The sequence below is a fragment of the Lepidochelys olivacea genome, assembly GCF_965140295.1.
Source record: "Lepidochelys olivacea isolate rLepOli2 genome assembly, chromosome: 1".
Lineage (NCBI taxonomy): Eukaryota > Metazoa > Chordata > Testudines > Cheloniidae > Lepidochelys > Lepidochelys olivacea.
Genome location: NC_140411.1, coordinates 141,949,560 through 141,969,022, shown reverse-complemented (window position 1 = coordinate 141,969,022; position 19,463 = coordinate 141,949,560). Strand labels below are relative to the sequence as shown.

At 38.8% G+C, this 19,463-nt stretch overlaps 1 protein-coding gene across 4 annotated transcripts in view; it reads left to right on the top strand.

Annotated features, from left to right (window-relative positions):
• The window catches only part of SH3KBP1 (SH3 domain containing kinase binding protein 1), a 336,824-nt gene that overhangs the window by 197,846 nt on the left and 119,515 nt on the right, over positions 1 to 19,463 (top strand). For 3 of the 4 annotated variants that reach the window (XM_084616743.1, XM_084616745.1, XM_084616744.1), the window contains one exon: positions 6,709 to 6,905. In XM_084616743.1, the coding sequence (XP_084472869.1) occupies positions 6,709 to 6,905 (197 nt within the window). Of the gene's footprint in view, positions 1 to 6,708; positions 6,906 to 15,099; positions 15,174 to 19,463 lie in introns of those variants that run through there. The other variant, XM_084616746.1, reaches the window with a different exon arrangement.

Here is a 19,463-nt window from a genome sequence, read left to right as displayed (position 1 = left end):
TGCTAGAGGGGCAGAGTATACTTCTCCTCTCTCTTCCTTTCTTCCTTAAAATCAGTGGGGGAGAGAAACAAACTCCATTTACACAGTTCTCCCTTTATCCCATTAAACACAGCTGACAGCATTTCTCTCTGGATGCCAGACCAAATTAGGAAAATCTCTTAGCTGTCTCAGGTGTTTGCCTCTGAACAGCTGACCTTTGTATCACTTGGTCTGGTAAAGCTTAGAGGGCATCAGGGAGGCAAGGCGGAAACATTGGCTACTGGCTATTCTGCCAATTACGTTTGGGGATTTTGCCAATACCATGAAATAAAGAGTAGCAGTACAGAACAAAGAATAAAAATGAAATTGCTAAACAATACATTAAAAGAGAATTTTCTTTGAAGCTTGAAAATGTTTTTTTTTTCTTTTTGGCCTTTTCACTTATTTATATTTAGAAACAATTATTTTTCCTGTGTTTTGAATAGAGTTAAAACAAAAATAAACAGCTGTGATAAAATTAACATTTTGAGCTTATCAAGTCTGAATATATCTTTGTGTTCCAGAATCCTGGACTGATGCCTCACAACTCTTGTTAGTGAATTAAATCTGATGGTCCTTCTAGTCCCCATTTGTGCTAATCTCAAAACCACTATAGTTTGGCACAATTTGGAGAGTTTGCTCTGGGGAGACCTCAGACAAATAGCAAGAGTGTTATAGGTCAAGTCTTGAAATGGCTTGACACAGCTGTGGTTTTCTGAGAAAGGATTAGGTCTGAGCTGCCTCTGGAGATAGTGTTGTTAAACTCTTACCTGCATGAATACTAAATTATCTAACACATTTATTGTGTAAATGAAATAAATAGCAGACAATACTAGGGCTATGAACATGTTTATACCATTTTATGTCTGTCTGCGGCCCCCTACCTTCTCATAGATAGTAGACAAAAGTCTAGCTTCCTAGAGTCAGGTTTGGGAAATCTAACTTCTTGCTGCTGCTCCTCTCCCAGCTTCAACAGTTTAATGTTAATAGTGGGCAGAACCAAAGCTATTAGTCACTGTCTGAAGGAGAATGCCCTGCCTCCTGATGCTCTCTTCAGTATTTTAGCCAGCCCTCCCTGTAGCAGAGCTTTTCTGAGGAAAATGCCAAACTTTATTTCAGATTTTTAGACTAACAGTTCAGTTCCATAATGTGTTTGTCTATTTGCCAGCTGTGTCCCAAGGCTGTATTTGATTTTTTGGGGAGATTGTCCCCTTAGTTCTGCTTCCCCTTCTGAGATGTTGGCAGCAGCTGGTGCACCTATGGGCTTCAGGGAGAGAGCCAGGCAAAGAAAAGTCAGAAGCAAAAGGAAAGGCCTGTGTCTCCTGCTCCTCCCTTACTGAAAATAAAGTAGCTATTTTCCCTGGTGGTCAGGGACTCGGTGTTTCTAACTGGGGGAGATTTTTACTTGTGGCCACATAGTAATCAAAAAATTCAACTGACAGTCCTGACTCTGGACACACATTATAGAAGCGAGTACAAATCATATGGCAACTTGAAGCACAACAGGAAAGAATACTTTTTTGTCAGGCAGCTAGAACAAGAGTAGGGTAGGGTCTGTAGTTGCCCTACATTGCCCCAGAGCTATCTGAAGGTCTCCCAGCCAGCCCTTTCTGGAGATAGACCCCTGAGTAGTGCCAGGTTCTCTCAATTTTGAAGCAATAGAGTTACCTGTAGCTTTGATCAAATGTGGTCACTGGATAATGGTCACTAGGGAGCTGTGCAAAAATTACGAGAACAGCTTTGTTCCATTTCCAGTCTCAGCAACACATTCCAGTCTCAGCCACTAAATGAATGAAATCATCCATCACCTGCTTCATATTGGAGGGTTGCAACTGGTTCACCTTCTTGTTTCTAGCCTCAGAGAATTGGGGACAAAGAGTCTGAAACATCTGAATAAATTCTTAATGCAGGTTTGTCTTCAAAGCATTCCCATTTAACCATCCTTAGATAATACTTATGATTTGCAGATGAATGGCAGCCTTTTATTTTTTTCCCAATTTCAGTCATTACCATTTGATGTTCCATGTGCTCCCAGAGTGTCTCTCCAGCATTGTGGTAGAAATAATATTGGCTTTAGGGAAGAAGGAAATTCACTTATCTCTTCCCAGACCCTTTTTCTGATCTGGATTCTGTACAGAGAAAAGCTGAATCAATCACACAGAGTGACACAGTTCCTGGAGTATTCAGGACAAACACATTGTGCCTGGAAAGTCAATAACAGACCTGGGATGAGATGGAATACTATCAGATACAGGGTCTCATCTCAGAAAAATGTTACAGAAGATGAAGATTGCCCCTAATGGAAAACAAGTGGTGTCACAGAAACAAAAATCGAATTTTTATCGGAGCCTATTGGGAATTCTGATCTCATACAGAGGCATGTTCAATGAGTTCAGATGATACCTATATCCAGTAATTCTGGGTACTGCCACTGCATCTTACTCTATCTTATCCATTGGCAAAGATCTAGCTCCAATTGTATGTTATCTGCTCTGACAACTAGTACATTTAGAGAATCAGATTATTTTTATTACTTTTAAGGGACCTTCCTAATTCGGTTCAGGGAATGGGCACCAGAAAAGGAAGGCACATCATCCACCAGCTGGAACACAATAATTAATTGAGGTCTCAGAGCATGGCTTCTTCCATGAATAACAGACCTGTTCTAGTGATGGCAGTGATTGTGTCCAATAGGGTTTCATAATGACTAGAAAGAACACATTCAGCCCTAACCCAGAGAGAAATTTGCTTGTTCTTGGCAGAATGAAGTTTCCTGTCTCTAAGTGCACTGTCCACCAAAGAGGAGATGAACACCAAGACTTACATGGCAGAAGTTGGATTATCAGAGTGGCTCTGTCACAGGGTGGCTGACCCCTTTCAGTGAAGCAGGTCCAGCTCCCCTGTGCTAGAACAGGTGCTCCCAGTTGGTCAATTAAGAGGGTGGAGCAGCATCTGGGGCTGTGAAGATCCAGGCTGTCAGTAAGGAAGCAGGAGCAACAGGAAGTTCCCTGGGCGTGGTTTCTACAGTGCCAAGAGGGAAGGCAATGGGAACCGAAGGGGAGCAGCTTCCAGGGAGAAAGCTGGGAGGCAGTGCTCTGTGAAAAGAGCAAGAAAGAATCCTACAGTAGGCCCTGAAGCAGGAAAAATTGAGAGGCAAAGGGGAAGCCCCCCTAGGTGCTACAATCCAGGGTTCACCAATGAACTGTTTTTATTTTGCCTATGTTTGGAACATAAAACTGAGTTTGGAAAGAGACTCTGGGTATGGCAGTGGGTCCTTTAAGGCCTGGGGACAAACCAGCACCTTATCAGCTTCTAAACCCAAGAATATCTCACACATCATCAGTTTGGTCAGCTGGTGATCAGCTGCTTTGCTGGAAACAGTAAATAAAGTGCCTCTCTGCGTGATATCACTCACTACCTCCCCCCCTGCATCCACACACAAAGTCCTTGTTTTGCTTTCTCGCCTTTTCCACAGCTTCCCAGGACAATAGAGAAGATAAGAACAAGAGAGCAGTAGTGACACTGTTTATGCCTTTCTGGCTGAAGAGAGTTTGGCTCTCCAGGTTGATTAACCTAGCAGTGGATTTTGGGAAGCATCCTTCTCACAAAGGACGTTTGCTGTTGCAAGACCAGTCCTCCATCCGACCAGACAGCTGCAAAATGAATAGCTGAAGAAAGTGATTTTTGCTCCCATGGACCTCAAGCAAGAGAAGTCAGCAAATAAAACTTACTTTGCGAGCTGGTGCAAAGCTTAACTATCCTGTTAAATCAGTGAAACATAACCTCAAGTTCCTCCAGGAGGACCTTAATATGGGAATATGAGTGTCCCGCCAACAGGTCAGGTCTCTGTAGTATAATGTTAGCAGCATGTTCAAGAAAAGGAAACTTTGTATATATCCCAACATTTAATGTTTCCTTAGGGCGGCAACCTTATTCCAACCTCACAAGGTCATAGAGTAAAACCTTGTAACCTCATCCTGCTCCTTACCTCACTACCCAAATGGAACCTCTTCAGCAAGTGTCACCATATTTCCTATCCATTAGAGCAGTCCTCCCAATGGCTACTATCTCCAATCAGAATAGGGTTTTTTAATTTGAAATTTGGGGCTTTCTGTGAGACCCAGTATTGTACTTAAATTTCAGCCCAGTAGTCCTCACAATTGTCATAGCATTCATTCCTTAAGTAAACTCAAGAAATAGCCCTGCTTTAGTTATGCATCACCATCCAATCCTTAGGAGAACTGGCAATCTTAGGGCAGAATAGTCATATCTCCTGTAATAAAATGTGCTAGTCTGCCATTCATTCACCATACTGGTCATCCAGTGTCAGTTAATGCCATTTCCTTTGTTTTGGAAGAAGTCTCATCCGTGCCTTGGTACCCGGGGGAAGATGGAGGAGATATATAATCTACTTGGTTTTGGATGTCTATATTTAAGAGATTATCTTGCTTCCTATCCTGGAGGCACCCTACTATGAAAACCCATTTTAATTAGCACTAAGAAAAATGGGAAAATTTATCTATGCTTTCCTAAAAATTTCCTTTCTTTAAGTAATAAGGTGCACATATCCAGCTGCCCTGAAGACAAATGGTCATTCAGAATAGAGATGGAAATCGACATAAAAGGATTTGGGTTTATTGTCATTAGGCAGAATTTACCATGATCTGCAGTAGGATACTTCATTGTGTTTTTCCTCAAAGTTTATTTAACGTGATCTGTAATTTAAGAAAGTAGATTTGAGTTATCCTGGCTGTGGAAGTTTCCTCAACTGGAGAGAACTTCAAGAGGCAGGGCATTCTAGTCTGTTCTCTAATGGTTTTTATACCATACTCATCACCCTAGTATCTGAGTGTCCTCCAGTAATGCAGTTAGCAATGTGCTTACACAGCTGTCGTGTGTGTTCTTGTATTCTCTCCCCAGAGGGAGAAGCGTGTGCAGTGGAGTGTCTAGGTTTGGTAAGGCATTTTTTTTAAATATCAGTGTACCCGTTGCTATGTGTTTATGTAAGAGAAGGCAAGGTGAAAGAAATGTGCCTTGCATTTGGAGCAGAAAGTGGTGGTGTTTGTGTTGGTCCTTAATTCCTGGGAGAGATCACTCCACAGTCTCGGAACATCCCCGGAGAATGTTCTGTCTCCCACACAGATGAGCTTTACTCTTGTTGTTGAGAGTTCTGTTGTGCCAGAGTGTAATTGTCAAACACTCTTCACCCCAGAGCTTTGTAGGTGGGTGATCTTTTAGATACCCTGAGCCCAGGCCAGGGAGTGATTTGAAGATAAAGGCTGCAACCTTGAACTTGATTAGAAATTCAAAGGAAAGCCAGTGGAGAGAGTGGAGGACAGGTTTGATATGGTCATGGTAGCCTGTGTCGCTGAGGAGATGCGCTGCAGCATTCTGTGCCAGTGGATTTTCCGAAGTGCTGAAGGCTTCATGCCCATTGCTGTAGTCCATCTGAAAGGTGACAAAGGCCAGGTGTTCATCCACCAGGATGGGATGGAGTTTCCTAGCCAAGCAGAGATGGAAAGCATTACATGCAGATGCTACTATGTGAGAGCTCAGTGTTAGCGAAGAATCCAAGAGTACTCCTAAGCTATGGACTGAATTGACCAATTATGGGTGTCTATCTTCTACCAATAGAAACCACACTGAGGCTCCAAACTCTTCAAAATACTCTCCTCTGCGCACCAGCATCATCGCTGTCTTGCTCAGGTTCAGCTTCAGCCAGCTCTTCTTTATCCAAGAGCTGCTTTCATCCAAGTACTGGGCTGTCTTGATGGTAGTTGTGTGGTTGTGTGTGGTAAAGGATAGATAGTGTGGTGTGTCATCTGCATACGCTGACACTTCCCTCCTGGTAGTTCTGGTTCTGCCCTTGAACTGCAAGCAGACTGAATTTAAAATACTCATTGTATATACTCAAATAAATTTGTTAGTCTCTAAGGTGCCACAAGTACTCCTTTTCTTTTTGTAATAGAACTGTGGACCTTATTACTTGAAGAAAGGAAATTTTCAGGTAAGTTTGGATTTTCCTGTTCATTGAGAGTAGTAAAGCAAATTGGAATGTCAATTTTGATTTATTATATTCCTAGAGGAGGGTGTGCATGTGTGCTTTTCTTACAAGGCTGTCTAATCTACAGAGAAATGTAATTCTTCAGCAGGGATAATATTATGCCACTTATTTGATTGCAAATTTGTTTAAACAGCTTTTAGCTTTGTATTTCTCTTTTAGGTAATGTATCTTTAGATACTAACTGCAAAATTGGCTTGACATGAGTCATACAGATACAGTATAGTATATCTGGTCTGACTCCTGAATTTTAAGTGCCATAAGTATGATAGCTGAACTAGAACTGAAATTAATTCTAATTTCTTGGACTCTCTTTTGAGTGATCTGTGTCTGGGGAAAAATGATATTTTGATGTATAGCAGTGGCCTTCTTCAGGGATAATATTTTGATATTGGAAGTGTGTGTGTGTGTATGTATGTTGTGGATTGGGAGAAGTTCTAAGACGTATGTGAAAATGATGAAATAAAAAAACCCTAGAATGAGTACTTGGCATAAAGAAAGGACATCAATTTTACCTATGCGTTGGGGGTGAGAGGAGCTGCTATTTGCTTTGACCACCATTCTCTGTTTTTAAAATATTGTCAAGCTCCATATCTAACGTTTCTTCCCCCCAACCCCTTTTTTGGCAGGTTTAAGAGATGCTACAGGCTCTGAGAGTGATGGTGGTGACTCAAGCAGCACAAAATCAGAAGGAGCCAATGGAGCAGCAGCAATCCAACCCAAAAAGGTCAAGGGGATTGGTTTTGGAGATATCTTCAAAGACAAACCAATAAAGCTACGGCCAAGGTCAATAGAAGTAGAAAATGACTTTCCACCAGTAGAAAAGGTACATATTGTAACTTAATTCTGTCGTTGTTGTCATTGGAGTCCTTCAAATGAGCATGACTTCTGTCCCCAAAGTACTCAACTTTATGATAAGGTAGAACTGACAGCTTTATGGTTTCTTTCCTATTCCTTACTTTGACTGACTCCTTTTGTCACCTGTTGTGCCAAGTGCAGGAAAATAGATTCCTGTGACGTTGATAATAACTCATCTACTTAATTGCCTGGAAGAATATTATTTCAGTGAAGGTTTTATTCCTGTGTTGACACCTCCACCCACTGGTCTTTGTTCTAAATAACTACCAGTGCAGGGAACAAGACTGACGAGTCTGTATTAGAGCTGTGGTTACCCACATGACAACACAAATAGTAATAATAATGCCCGGTTCTTATGTAAAGTAACATGGCAGAATAAAATCACTGTACCATCAGGCTGCCAAAAAGGAAACTTCAAAAAGTACCTACAGAATTTAACTTTTAACTTACTGCTTTGGATATTCATTTAAAAAAATGCATTGTGCAAACTACCATACTTTTTGTAGGTGACCTGCAGAGGGTGGAAATTGTTTTATGCTCTTCTTTTGTTTGTGTGACACATAAAGAAGATCCCAATTAATACTTTGAGGGGGAACTCTCTTTGTTAAAAGAAAAGGAGTACTTGTGGCACCTTAGAGACTAACAAATTTATTTGAGCATAAGCTTTCGTGAGCTACAGCTCATTTCATCGGATGCATGCAATGGAAAATAGAGTAGGGGGATTTTATATACACAGAGAACATGAAACAATGGGTGTTACCATACATACTGTAATGAGAGTGATTAAGGTAAGGTGAGCTATTACCAGCAGGAGAGAAAAAAAACAACCTTTTGTAGTGATAATAAAATAGAAGATAACAGAAAGCCACTGGCTGTCGCCTTCAGCCCCCAACTAGAACCTCTCCAGTGCATCATCAAGGGTCTACAACCTATCCTGAAGGATGACCCATCACACTCACAGATCTTGGGAGACAGGCCAGTCCTTGCTTACAGACAACCTGAAGCAAATACTCACCAGCAACCACACACCACACAACAAAAACACTAACCCAGGAACCTTTCCTTGCAACAAAGCCAGTTGCCAACTGTGTCCACACATCTATTCAGGAGACACCATCATAGGGCCTAATCACATCAGCCACACTATCAGAGGCTTGTTCACCTGCACATCTACCAATGTGACATATGCCATCATGTGCCAGCAATGCCCCTCTGCCATGTACATTGGCCTAACCGGACAGTCTCTACGTAAAAGAATAAATGGACACAAATCAGACTTCAAGAATTATAACTTTCAAAAACCAGTCGGAGAACACTTCATTCTTTCTGGTCACTCGATTACAGACTAAAAGTGGCAATATTACAGCAAAAAAACTTCAAAAACAGACTCTGAGAGACTGCTAAATTGGAATTAATTTGCAAACTGGACACCATTAAATTAGGTTTGAATAAAGACTGGGAGTGGATGTGTCATTACACAAAGTAAAACTATTTCCCCATGTTTATTTTCCCCCCTACTGTTCTTCACATGTTCTTATCAACTGCTGGAAATGGCCCACCTTGATTATCACTACAAAAGGTTTTTTTTTTCCCTCTCCTGCTGGTAATAGCTCGCCTTACCTGATCACACTCATTACAGTGTGTATGGTAACACCCATTGTTTCATGTTCTCTGTGTATATAAAATCCCCCTACTGTATTTTCCACTGCATGCATCCGATGAAGTGAGCTGTAGCTCATGAAAGCTTATGCTCAAATAAATTTGTTAGTCTCTAAGGTGCCACAAGTACTCCTTTTCTTTTTGCGGATACAGACTAACACAGATGCTACTCTGAAACCTCTCTTTTTGTTAAAGATTCAAACACCACCTTCACCCTTTCAGTTGAGCCCTCAGAGAGGTCCATTCATTCTCTAATCTCCCAGGAGAACCAGAGACACAAGAGGACAAGACTTAATATTTCTAATACGCAGGGGGGAAAAAGCTTTTTAGCTTTTTTTCATGCCTTCTGTATGTAACGAAATACCTAGTGAAAAAGGCACAAAATCCTTCCCCTCACTTTTATAAGCAATTATATTTATCTCGTGTGTGGATAATCTGATCAGTGAGGTTTTGATAGACATATGCATGCTTGGAATTCTGCTTATCTTTGGTAAAATTCAAATTAGGGTCTTCTGCAACGTAAACATTTATATGTGCTGCTTTAAAATGTTGAAAGAGATTGTTACTACCACCAGAACGGGATAATGAAAGGTTTTTGTTTTGTTTTTTTCTTTTTAAGTTGATAGTGTGATAGCTGTTTAGGACTGGATTTGTGTAGGCCCCAATTCAAGAAAGCATCTTTCTTTAGGAATACACTTGTAGTCAATAGGATTTAAGTTTCTGCTTAAAATGAAGCATGTAGTTAAGTGCTGTCCTGGTCTAGGGCCATAAACTTTTCCTATTACATTAGAAAATGTCTCTTTTTAGTAGTTCATTTCCAGCAGGTATATAGGTAAAGAAAACAAATACAGTGCATGCAGATATTCTGATGAGCTAGATACACAGTTGGTATTTGTATGTTATAAATAGTGTTTGTTTATGATTACTATATACACATTCACATGTGAATATGCACATATTGACCTTAACCAGAACTGTAAAGGTATTCAATTATCCACGTCTGATTCAGATGGCTTGGAATTGACAGACTCCAGTGCTCTGCAAATACCATATGACTAGGCTTGGGAGAATTCGATTTTTATCAGTGAATGTTGGTACACTTTGATTTCTGTGCACACACAAACCAACAAAAAATATTTCCATCAGTGATATAATTGAAATGTCCAGATTGGTAAAGTAAAAAAAATGCTGCTTGAGAACTTTTTTATTTAAGGATATTGACTTTGCATATTTTGACATGTGATGTCGACAATTTGTGTTTTAATGGTTAGAAAGTTTTTTTATCTCAGTGTCTACGGTCATTAAATAATTGTCTGACATCCTCCAATGTTCCACAACTGAGAAAATTAAAAAATAAAAAGCTTAAAAATAAACTTTGATATTGTCCTTCAAAATTATATTTAAAAAATTGAATTCTGCCAAGCCTACATATGGTAGTTTTTGGTAAAGATACAGAATTTTTTGGTAAACGGGCTCTGTATTAAATAATAAATAAATAAATTAAATTAAATATAGACCCATTCACTTTTTAGTTACTCATCTAATATAGTTAAATTTGAGGTGTCCATCTGGTAGATATTAAATGGTTTTTGTGAAATGAGAGGAGGTCTTAGTCCACTTTTTACTGGGCAGGAAGTATCATTATCCCTATTTTGCAGATGGGGAACTGAAAAGTGGTTTGTTTAAGGTCAGACAGGAGGTCTGCGACATAGCCAGGAATTTAATCCAAAATCCTTAGTCTTAGCCTGGTGTCTTAATTACAAGACCACCCTTCTTCTGTATTCACATTTTCCTTAAAGAATATTTTTAATGGAATGTGATTACATCATATTTGCAGTTAGAAAACTTTATTTCCTGTATTTAGTAACTTCAAGTTACTAGGCTGCAAGTAGGAAATGCTTGCATAACACTTACCATACTCACCCCACATTTAACAGCTAGAGCAGTGGTTCTCGGGAGGCCTTCCGGAGTGGCACATCCACTCATCTAGGTAGTTGCCTAGTTTTACAACAGGCTACATTAAAAGTAAATCAGTACAAACTAGAATTTCATACAGACAATGACTGGTTTATACTGCTGTATATACGACACACTGAAATTTAAGCAATTTTTTCAGTAATAGTGTGCTGTGACACTTTTATATTTCTATGTCTGATTTTGTAAGCAAGTAGTTTTTGAGTGAGGTGAAACTCGGGAATACGTAAGACAACTCAGTCTCCTGAAAGGGGTACAGTAAGAAAGGTTGAGAGCCACTGAGCTTAGAGAGCCACTCAATCAAATGGAGTCTAAGAATGTCACAAAATTATCAATAAAATATATTGCCTCACCCCCCCTTGTCTTCCACAAAATAATCATATGATGTTATTACAGTATTTGCCTGATCATGGCACACGTTTATTATACGTTGACACAAACATCATCCTCTCTCTCTCTCTCTCTCTCTCATATAAATCCTCTTGGCAGTTCCTCCTCCTCTTCCTGTAGACCTCATGCTGGCTGTTGGGAGGAAGAGGAACTCCATTTTTGCTTGTTGTGGAGGAAGGGAATACTACTTGCTCCTGTTTCTTTATTCTTCTGTGTGATAAAGGGTAACTGAACAGCAGCATAGGAGTTGCTGAGTTTGCTCAGTGCTCCCTGTGCTGCACAATGTATTAGGCAGATGGTTCTGTGACTGGCATTTTTGTGCATCTCTTCTTGAGATACAACTAAACTGAGTGGATCACTAATCAGTCATCTACGCAGTGAGAGCTGCATGTAGAACCATAAAGAGCAATGTATAGAGAATTGCTGTTTTAAAGAACTTATATGTTTTGGTTGGCGGACAGGCTGCTTTGGTTTTTAGTTCCTTTAAAACTCTTGTATTTATTAAGTCTCTTCTTAAACACCATTATTTCTGATAGTCCCCATTTTAGATGATCAGGGTGAACTGTCTCCACTCATCTCTTTTGTGAAGACAGAAGGAAAGGGAGAATTCACTTCACATTAGTTGCTCTTTATCCCTTTGCCACCCTTCTCCCCTGCTGCACTTTCCCAGGTATGACATTAGAACTAAAAGCAGTTACAGAGTTGAATGCTAAAAATAGTTAGAACCAAAGCTCAAAATAAGGGACATGAGAAGAATAGTAGCATATATTGTTTTGTAGGCTAGGGACATGATAGTGTAGCCACTCCATGCATGAAACGCCCACAACATGAGGTCCCTCTCTTTTGTACCTCTGTAGCTCTTCTGACACTAAACTACTCATTCTGGTCCATTTCTTTACCATTCCTTGCCTCCTCATCTCTAATCTACCATGAGATAATTAACTGAATATAAAACTGCAATTTTAAGTGATGAACATTGTTCATTGGTGCTTCAGTGGTAAAGTGTTAACAATGTAGGATTAATTTTTTTTTGCAAAGATATCATTTGAAAATTATGAAGAGCACTTTGAAATTGTAAAATGTAACGCACAAAATTCTCAAGAATATTATTTATCCTTTTTGCTATAAATAATTTACAGCAATAAAAGCTAATTAATGACACCAGGTCTTCATGAGATAGGTAAAACACAGCTAGCTCTCAGATGAAGGACAGTTTAGATCTATACCTGCATGAGATTGTGAAACCATAATCTCATGCAGGAAAACAGGTACAAAGGGAATGGAGCAGGAATTGGAAAACTGAGTTTAATAGAGAGGAACAAATTTGATAAACCAGACTGGCAGTGAGTCTTTGCTGAATCCCTCTTGAAGAGTGATGCGTCAGTGAGCAGTGTCTCTTTTCATCTTCCATATTCCTTCCCCAAACGTGTCTGTGATATCACGATTTCACTCTGGATTGTAAAATGTTCAAGCTACTCTCTGGTAAATGGGCATAATCCAGCTGTCAGTGAAATGGCTTTGCCCTGGGTTTTAACAGAGATCATGTAGCTGTATAAGTGGCATTTAAAAAAAATGAGTACCATACAACAATGCTCTGTGTCACTTAAGATCGTTATTTTTAAAAACTGTTATTGCAGTATAAATGACATAAATATAGGATGCTTTAACATTGCCTATACCACAGTGCCTTGCACATACATCACATACCAAAGTGAAGGAAAGCATTGTCCATATGGAGGAAACAGTTGATTTTAGATTCCTTTTGCCTACGTGAGCTACTTGAAAACTGCATGAGATCTACTGGTGAAAAGACTATATAACAGCTAGGTGATGTTAGTAGCAATACTATGGAGAGTCTGGTTTTGATTCCTGGTTGGGAGCCATGGACTTCTGCTTTGGTGGTGTACCCTGAAAAACAAAATCTATGAAATCTCAAAATGTTTCGGCCTGGAAACAAAAAAGTAGAAGCATTTCGGGATGGATCATTCCCAAGAAATCACCGTGCTTTATTTAGGCAAAAGTGAAGCTGATTTCCATATCGCTGAGTTTCAGAGATTTTCTGTGGAGACATGAATTAATGTGATAGTGAATTTCTAGAAAGAGGCAGCTGCTCTGCTTCTCTCCATTCCCCACAGGTTTCAACTCCAGTACAGTGAACATGCTTTGATAAATACCAGTGCTCCTTGGTATGTATCTAAAATGTAGAATGATTTTACTTTCTATCTGATGAGCTCCCAGATAACTGGCTGACAGTGTGATACAACACAACATGTAAAATAGCAGTAAAACCTACTTGAAATAAACCCTAATAACTAATATAGTGATCATAAGCAAAGTTGGTTCCTGAGACTTTGTCTACATCAAAGAAACAATTGTATTTTTTTTTCCTAGCAAGATCCTAGGGTGATTTACCTGATCATTGCAGACAAGGATGAACTGTTACAACTTCGTAAAATCCTACATTCGAAACTCAGTGCTTTCAAACGCTTGTTTTGGCACTTGTGGCAGTTTATAAATCATATTGTGAAATTTCTAGCATGTAGATTTACTTGAAATGAGTTTTTCTTTTCTGTTTCTATTTTGTTTGCTTTTGTTTGAGAATTTAACCTTTATGCTGGTGATCCTTAATTATACATTGGAACTGTTTGTTTTGGGGGCGGGGGGTTGGGGTTGGTAGGTAGCCTTTTTAAAGCTCAGGAAGGTTTTAATAAGCAAACATTTGGTACTCTTTGCATACATGAACATGGGAAGTAAAGATAGCAAATAGCTTGGCACAAATAATAAAATAACGAGTTTAATTCAGCTTTAATGTTGCATATGTAACCTTCATATTCGTTGAGGTATTAAGGAGATTTCTGATTAAATAATTTTCATGTTACATAAAGCAAACTGAACTGTATCAAGCAACTGAAATGAGACTTTGTACAGTCATAATTTTCTATCAGTTTGAATTAATCAATGGATTTTTTTTCTGAATCTGTAAATTTGGCTTTTTTAAAAATATCTTTAGCAGAGGATTTTAAAAAATACAATTGATTGTGGTTTATATAATTAAAATGTGTTTTAGGCTTTTTTAAAAAAGAACCCCAACTTTATATTCTGTACAACTGAAAAGGCTATATTTCATTATGAGTTTAAAAGAATTTGTTCAGTGTAAGTTTGAAATTAACATCTTCTTCAGGAAGTGGTTTTGATGACTCAGGTTGCATACTGCCATCTGAGCCATTACCAAACCTGTTCCACAGCGTGGTGCTAGGGTGGTTACTGTGCTTATAGAGATGCTGTCAAAGAGTCAGAGGGTTTGTCTCCTACATGAGAGGTAAAACCAACCTCGTGATCATTTCTGGTCATTAAAAAAGTACTGTGGCACATTTCCCAGCAGTAGGTATGTCTGCTTCACTGTCCTGACTAGATAATTTATGATCTTCTTTCAAAATTCCTGTTTTCATTTGTTAAGGTATTTTGTTTCATGTCCTTATGCCTAAATTTTGTTGTTTTGGTATTAATGGTGGAATTTTGCAGAATGTCTTGAAGCTTGGTAAACACACGGTATAGCTCAAATAAAAGAGAGAGGTATGGCCTCCTCTGATTTATTCTTTGGTATCCATATTATTGTTTTCCATTTCTGATCATTCTTACACATTTGCATGAATGTCTTTATATGGGACATGGAAGTGTAAAGATTTTATACTTTTGTTGTGGAAGAGAGGATTCATGGTGATATTTCAGCTTTTAAAAAAAGTAGTAAATCACGTGGAATTTTAGCTCCTAGCTTTTGAATTGGTGAAAAAATTGGGTAGTTGGAATGTGACAAAGACCAGAATAATTTTTCAGTTTAATTATATGATTTATATGTTAAAAGATTTTCTGTCTGAGCTGTTTACGAATTTTTTTTGCATATTACTGCTTATGTTGCCTTTTCTGGCTGTCATATACATGAAGCCAGTGAAGCTGAGTTTTCTGTCTGGAAAGGCGAGGAAACCTCTACCCCAAAGTAAGCAAAACTACGAAAAAGTTCCAGGCTTCCTGTGAAATAAACAAATGCAAGCTTTGTTTTCCTCAAAGCTCAGAGGGCCCTAAATGTGACTCAGTTTTAGGCTTGGTCTTTTAGACTTGTGAGTTTAGCTATTATAGGGAAGTGGGAGAACTCCGATGCTCTTCTTGGACACTTCTAACTGTAGAAAGGCAGCTTTACTTCACAATGGGAGAGGAGGTATTTCTTTTTAAACAAGCTTTTTTTTTTTGTTTTTAACCATCTAATACTATATTGCAACTTATACTTTGTAGAGCACAGATGTTTGGTAGGAGGGTTCTTTCCATAGTGGACAAAAATTGTGTATACGAAAATAAACTATTTTGTATTAGTCAGGATCTTGAGCAGATGGGAACTCCAGCTCTGTTAAAGAGGAAGATATTAAAATAAGGAATTACTCTGTGAAGACATAGTCTGTCCTGGAACTGTTTTGCTGTAATTTTTTCCCCTTCGGTCAATTTGGCCATTAAACTTACACAGATGTTTTCAATTTTTATACTACTTGTTTTCCAGTACTTTACTCTAAAGAATAATGTAACTTGGCATTTCACATAAGCAGTAACTGTTACACCATCTGTCTAGGATGTGTAGCCATTTCAAGTGTTTGCTTACTAACCAAAAATCCATTTTTTTTCTCCAAAATAATTTAGTACAGCTAAAGTTCCTCTTCCTTGGTAGAAAAAGAGAGCACGCTTTAGTGTTTCATTTTCTGTGAGGTGACATTTGGAGTTTGCTGTATGAATGGGAAAAACTAAAATTAGTAATTTCTTGATGTTGTCACACCTTTTTTCAGTAAAGTAATGAAATCTAAACAGCAATCATTACTTCATGGAATTGCAAGGAGCATTTGTGCCAATTGGTGGTGTGTGTTATGAAATTATCTAGCACATTCAAAGGAGAAACACCAAATAAATTATTTGATTTTTTTTTTTGGTGCAAATAGTTTTTTGTTTACTTGTGTGGTAGATATAGATCTCTAAGATCATGCATTTAAAAGCAGAAGTCTGTGAGTTCTCATCCAAACATGAAATGAAGCTACAAGTTTCCCTGAATAGACTTTTAAGCTTACAATATACCATGTTTGTCTCCTTTTCCTGCCTTTAAAAAAAAAGGGGGGGGGCATATAATATCTAGACAGTCTACAGGATGAAATGTCTGTAGTCTGATTTAACTGTTTGTTGACAAAAGAAATTTAACAAGAAAATATCTTGACACAAAAATACTTGCTTTTTAAAAATATCCTAAAATACAAGCTTACAGATGAGAGCTACTCAGCACTTTGTGAAAATCTTCTATTAAAAATTATTGTGTGGGGGAGGAGTGGGACTGTAAACTGCTGGTTTGAGGAAGGCCTTGGAGCAATGCTGCTCAAACGGCAATTCCTAGACTTGTATAGACTGCTGCCTGCTGTGTTCTGGCTATTTTGATACTTACGCACTCTGGCCACCCAAACAGATATCAGCGCAGCTTCATACACAGAGCTGACTGTTCCCTTTAAAGCTGTCTCTGTGCGAAAGGCGCTTGCTGCAGAGGAAAACTATCACACGATCCTAGTCATTTTCCATTTGTATTCCACACTCCAGAGATTCATGCAGAGCGAAACCGATAAGTTCCAGTGAGTTTCCTTGTTCATGCTGTGCCAAAGAACTTTATCCTTGGAAGGGCTGGTAAGGGAAATGGACGAGATTGCTTATCAATTTTCCCTTGCAGTTCTTCGTTATATAATTTGCTACTAATACTATGCTGCCCGGTAAAGAATTTTTTTTAATACAAAAACCTCCAAAGTAAAGAGCATAAAGGTATAAAACTAAGCAGGATGGCCAAAAGGGCACAAAAATATGGTAAAAGCTCACAGAGCAGGGAAAGAGGATGGAGGAAGAAGGAACAAAAAGAAGGAAAAAGAAAAATGTCACATAAAGTAAGAAGGAAACAATAGTGGAGGGTGGTGAAAATTCCTTTATTGTCCTGATTACAATAAAACTTACTTTCTAAATGTTCAGTCTTACCAGTTTTCTTGGTTGTTGGATTTGGGGTTTGGGAGGGATGGGGGTGGGGGGACTGTTTGTTGGAGGGTTGACTATGTCTGAAGGGCATTCCACAGGTCCTCCTTTCAGGCAGGTTTGGGGGAGGGGAAGGTGTTTGTGACTGGATCCAAGGGAGTAGTAACTGTCCATCACTGTTGCAGAAGGGACTGTGAATTAGGACAGTGGAACAGTTTCTTTATCAGTTAACTTTTGAGAATATTACTGAACTGTTTTTTATCATTGCTGGCATGATAACTTTACTATAGAAGAACTAAGTAGTCTTGTTTTCATTACCATGAAAAATCAAGAAAAATCTGTAATATTACTATCTTTCTTTTGTCACTAGTTACAACTTATCCTAAGCATAAAAAGAAAGGAACACGGGTAAAACAAAAAGAAACACAACAGAAGATGGCAAAAGGCAATGTTATCTGGTGGGTTACCAGAGCATAGAACCGGGAGTCAGGAAACATGGGTTTTATTCCTGCTTCTGTCCTGAGTTGCTCTGTTGCATCTATAAAATGGGGATGTTTCCCTACCTCACAGGACTGTCATGTGAATAAAATCCATTAGTGACTGTGAGTTGCTCTGATACTGTGGTGACTAGGGCTATGTAAGTACCTTTACAGATAGGCGCTTCTATCGGAAAACCTCTGCGGTATCAAGAAGCTCCTGATGCAAAGAAAGAGCGCACCACTACTGGGGCGGGGGAGAGGGAGCACATAAGCATGGTATTGGAAAAAATGCATTATATCTCCATTGAGGGAAAGAATACAGATTGTTTTTTAAAATATGAAAATGCTGCTTGTACCAGATGATGCGAAAAAAAGGGAAAAGGAATGGATGGCAGGATAGACACAGAATAAATGCCGTTTTACAAAATGTTACACAAGAAAATATAGTATAATAAGAGAAAATTTCTTAGGTTGTGTGACTATTCTGAAGTGTTGGTTGTGCAGACTAGCCATAATTATTCTTCTATCGGTGAACATAACTTTGTTGATATAGTGAATGAACCAAGGAATCATAGCTGTCTTTAAGCAGCAGCATCCCTGTTAACACTGTAACAGCTCCTTTGGTTGCTAATTGCTACAAAAGGGGAGGTTTCATAAAAGCAGTTTTCTGTGCTGGATGGTGCAATCTGGAGCATGCTAGTTGCTGACAGTGTACGTTCCTCATGAGAAAGCACAGAAGGATTTCGACCATGATGTGTAGACTGACTATAGACTCCTCCTCAAATGACAGAAAACTGATTCTGAACTGTGTTTTGAATTGCAACCCACAAATGGTGGAATTTCTAATGAGTGGTATTGGGAGAAATGATCCCTTCATTTGCACGAGCCATACTCAGTAGAAGTTATGATTAAAAATAAATAAAAGGAGGAGGGGGAACGAAAGAAAGATGTCTGCTACAAGAATATTTACCTTACTTTTCAGCCACGTTCTTGCCAGAAATCTGACCTTCCATTGTGAATCTCCAGTTTGAGAGAAAAGAAAAGGAGTACTTGTGGCACCTTAGAGACTAACAAATTTATTTGAGCATAAGCTTTCATGAGCTACAGCTCACTTTATCGGATGCAGTTTGAGAGAGAAAGCAAGCGACTATGTTCACTCAGATGTTGTTCGCATACCTCATTTAGTTGTGTATTTTTTTTGTTCCTTTGAGATAAGGTAGTTAGGAGTATGCTGCATAGATTTAGTTCTGCATTTGTTCTTTTTATTTCATTTGCTAAGCTTTTTACTCATCTGTGATTCCAATATGTCTTGCTCCATTTGTTTAGGCAATTTCTACTTAGCTAAACTGTTGCTCTCAACTCCCTGCATTTACTTTGTCACTTGGATACACTAATCCCAGTAAAATCTCTTGGGAGGAAAGATTTTTAGCTCATTAACAAAAGTGATAACTGAGGATCTAGCAACATCAAATGTCAAAATTTCAGATTTTATAGAGTCATAGATTTTTAAAACCAGATGGGACTATTGTGATTGTCTAGTCTGACCTCCTGCACAACACAGATCATACGACTTCCCTGAATTAATTAGTGTTTCAAGTATTAATTCCCTGAATTAATTCGTGTTTTGAACTAGAGCGTGTCTTTTAGAAAAACATTCAATCTTACATTAAAAATTTCCAGTGAATATGAAGCCACCACGACACTTGGTAAGTTGTTCCAATGATTAATTACACTCACTGTTATAAATTTGCACCTTTGTTCTAGTCTGAATTTGTCCAGCTTCTTATACTTTTATTTGGTAGATTGAAGATTCCTCTATTATCAAATTTCTGTTCCCCAAGGCCATGGGCAGTCTGGTGTAGTGGTGGGAGCAAGAATGTGGCCTATCCATTAGAGCCGAGCCAAAGGATAACCAGAGTCGCAGTCAGAAGGCATAGTGGAGGGTCAGAACTGGGAGTCAGAAGTCAGGCTAGACCCTATCAGTCCTGGCA